Source organism: Fragaria vesca, linkage group LG2, assembly GCF_000184155.1.
Source record: "Fragaria vesca subsp. vesca linkage group LG2, FraVesHawaii_1.0, whole genome shotgun sequence".
NCBI classification, from domain to species: Eukaryota; Viridiplantae; Streptophyta; class Magnoliopsida; order Rosales; family Rosaceae; genus Fragaria; species Fragaria vesca.
In genome coordinates this window covers 15,122,687-15,125,749 of record NC_020492.1, presented here as the reverse complement: position 1 = coordinate 15,125,749, position 3,063 = coordinate 15,122,687, and the positions used below count along the sequence as shown (strand labels likewise).

Genomic DNA, 3,063 nt, shown 5'->3' with positions numbered 1-3,063 from the left:
AAAATGGGAAAGTAATTAATTTCGGTTAGTTATGTTGCGATTAGTTACTTGATTATTTTTCGTCCACTCACCTCTAACGTTTTTAAATTACTTTCCTTTGGTCCTTTTGGTTTTAAATGCCCAGTTTGCAGGTTAAGTCTAAGTGAGGTCGAGCGTACATGGAGTCGAGACATAGTCAAAGGCTGCTTCCGCTTATTCTTTATTCATTGTTTTTCTTTCATTATAAATATGCTCTGATAACCATTTGAAATAGTTATTAGTTGATTAAGGCTTGTTGTATTTTTGGGAGATGTGTTGAACTTGAGGAGCAGGAAGGCTCCAGGTGTTGAGGCTGGTTTGTTTGTTTATAGAAGTGTAAGTTAGATTTTTTTTCAGGTAAGGGTTATCCATTTTCAAGATAGATTATGTCGAATTTTCGGTGAATTTTACTTAGAAATGGACCCCGCAGGATTTACTTCGGGTTTCAGGATGAAATTTGGGGTGAGTCTTGTCACTTTGGGTTATTTACCAAATGAGGACCGAAATATCAAATATGAATGATTTGAGGAGTGTGGATTTCACATCCTAAAATATATTGCTCAGTACCATTTGGTCTAGTGGCATTAATCTCTTATTTATAAATGACAGGTAAAAAAAGTGAAAAACATATAAGAAAAACTAAACATAGAATGAACCCAAGACTTTGGGTTATTTACCAAATGAGGACCGAAATATCAAATATGAATGTCGATGGTACCGAAGTAGTCAGAGACCAAATAATGTGCTGTCAGTTACCCTTTCAAACACGCCGTGCTTCCACAAACCCACAGAAAAAAAAAAACAGAAACCACAGCACCCTTGGTTTTCCCCACTTCAAAATTACCATACAAACCCTCTCTTCCTACTTCCCCGGTTAAAACCACTGGCTTCTCCGCCCCTGGGGTTTGACACTACGCTTCTTCCTCATGCAGACAAAATGGCAAGACAGTAATTCCCTTCCAAAATGAGGTCAATGACAGTAATTACCGGTATAAATATGTAGCCACTGCACACTGATATGTGACCTAGTGACCAAGAGCACCTCTCACTTCTTACACCTGCACTCCCAAGCCATGCAAGCCTCCCTCTACCTGGACACCAAAGCCCTCGCATGGCATTCACGTGGCCACACCTCAACCCACCACTCATTCCAGCCAACACCCACCCTCAGATTCCGTCCAATGCCGCCAGTCTCCGCCGTGGCCACGTCGCCTCCACCTCTAACTCGGCAGAAGACTCACTCTTTGCCACCCGAGAAGGTTGAGCTCTTCAAGTCACTAGAGGGCTGGGCCTCCCAGACGATCCTCCCGTTTCTGAAGCCGGTCGAGGAATGCTGGCAGCCTAGTACGTTCTTGCCGGACCAGTCGCTTCCGAGAGAGGAGTTCATGGACCGGGTTCGGGCGCTTAGGGACCGGACGGATGGCTTGCCCGACGAGTACTTTGTGGTGCTCGTCGGGGATATGATCACCGAGGAGGCGTTGCCTACGTACCAGAGTATGATCAATGGGCTCGATGGGGTGAGAGACGAGACCGGAGCTAGCTCGAGCCCGTGGGCGCGGTGGACTCGGGCTTGGACGGCTGAGGAAAACCGCCATGGTGATCTGCTCAAAACCTATCTCTACTTGTCTGGTCGGGTTGATATGTTCAAGATCGAGAAGACTGTTCAGTACCTTATTGGAGTTGGCATGGTGAGTCTGCATTTTCTTCTTCTTTTTTTCTTGTGCTGCTGAACCAGATTTTCATGGTTTTGATATTTGATTATATACTTAGAAATTCGTATTGAGATTTCAAATATTGTTACTGAATTTGATCTTGGCGTTACAATTTACAATAACTTTAGCATGTATGATATGTCTCGATGATGATGCTGTTATGTTAGCTAGTGTCATTTACCACCAGATGTTAATATGTGACATTACTGTAGCATCATTGATAATTAACTAGCCTTTTCAGGTGCGTGTGATCGAAATGTTTCGTGTTCTTAATATTTTTATGAAGTTCAGGTAGATGGATTTGGTAGTCCGATCAAGTTATTATAATAATTAACCAGCTCTTTTTGTCTGTTTATTTTTCTTATTTTTGATTCAATCAGGAGCCAGGAACGGAGAATAACCCGTACTTGGGGTTCGTGTACACATCATTTCAAGAGCGAGCCACGTTCATATCGCACGGCAACACGGCTCGGCTGGCCAAAGACCGTGGCGATCCGGTGCTTGCGCGCATATGCGGCACCATTGCATCAGACGAGAGGCGCCACGAGTTTGCCTATTCCAAGATAGTGGAAAAGCTGCTTGAAGTGGATCCAACCGGAGCAATGCTCGCCATTGCGGGCATGATGAGGAAGAAGATCACAATGCCGGCCCATCTTATGTACGACGGGGAGGACCCCAAGCTGTTTGAGCACTTTGCGGCAGTGGCTCAACGGCTTCGGGTGTACACGGCACATGATTATGCAGACATTTTGGAGTTTTTGATCGGAAGGTGGAGGTTGGAGAAGTTGGAGGGATTGACGGGGGAGGGTAAGCGTGCACAGGACTTTGTGTGTAGCTTGGCGCCGAGGATAAGGAGGCTGGAAGAGAGGGCCGATGAGCGAGCTAGGAAGATGGAGCCACAAGGCGTCAAGTTTAGCTGGATTTATAATAAAGAAGTGTCGCTGTAATCAATGTGCGTTTTTGTAGTTTTAAATAGCAACTCTTTTCCGACTCCTCTCCAACAATCGTGAATTTTCGTCTGTAGCTTGCTGTTGAGGTAAATAAAGGAAATGTAGAATTCAAATGTATGGTATTTTACTTCAATAGATACGTACAAAAAAAATAAAAACAAGGCATATTTCCAAACCTCAAACGTAATTTTTTTACACATGTGCTCTCATTACTTACCACTATCTATGAACTGTCAAAAATGGTTTTAATTTGATGCAGGTCTCGACCACAACATCATGCTAATTGAAAGCCACTCAAATCTCTCAAGTCTCTAAGCATCAGCATATATAGTCGATATGGAGCCCCTTTTGCTGCGGACCGCAGAGTTGCGGACCACTTACGG

General features: G+C 44.1%; 1 protein-coding gene across 1 annotated transcript; it reads left to right on the top strand.

Annotated features, from left to right (window-relative positions):
* The first annotated feature begins 1,046 nt into the window (after positions 1–1,046).
* LOC101310767 (acyl-[acyl-carrier-protein] desaturase 6, chloroplastic-like) lies at positions 1,047–2,814 on the top strand. The gene is made up of 2 exons (XM_004290518.1): positions 1,047–1,706; positions 2,111–2,814. The coding sequence occupies exons 1-2, from the start codon at positions 1,092–1,094 to the stop codon at positions 2,675–2,677; spliced, it is 1,182 nt and encodes a 393-aa protein (XP_004290566.1). The 5' UTR covers positions 1,047–1,091; the 3' UTR covers positions 2,678–2,814.
* The last annotated feature ends 249 nt before the right edge of the window (positions 2,815–3,063 follow it).

Excerpts from the sequence above, each read along its gene's own strand:
- LOC101310767 (XM_004290518.1), top strand. The coding sequence starts at position 1,092 with ATGCAAGCCTCCCTCTACCTGGACACCAAAGCCCTCGCATGGCATTCA. Across the intron at positions 1,707-2,110 it reads ACCTTATTGGAGTTGGCATG|GAGCCAGGAACGGAGAATAA; the intron begins GTGAGTCTGCAT and ends TGATTCAATCAG.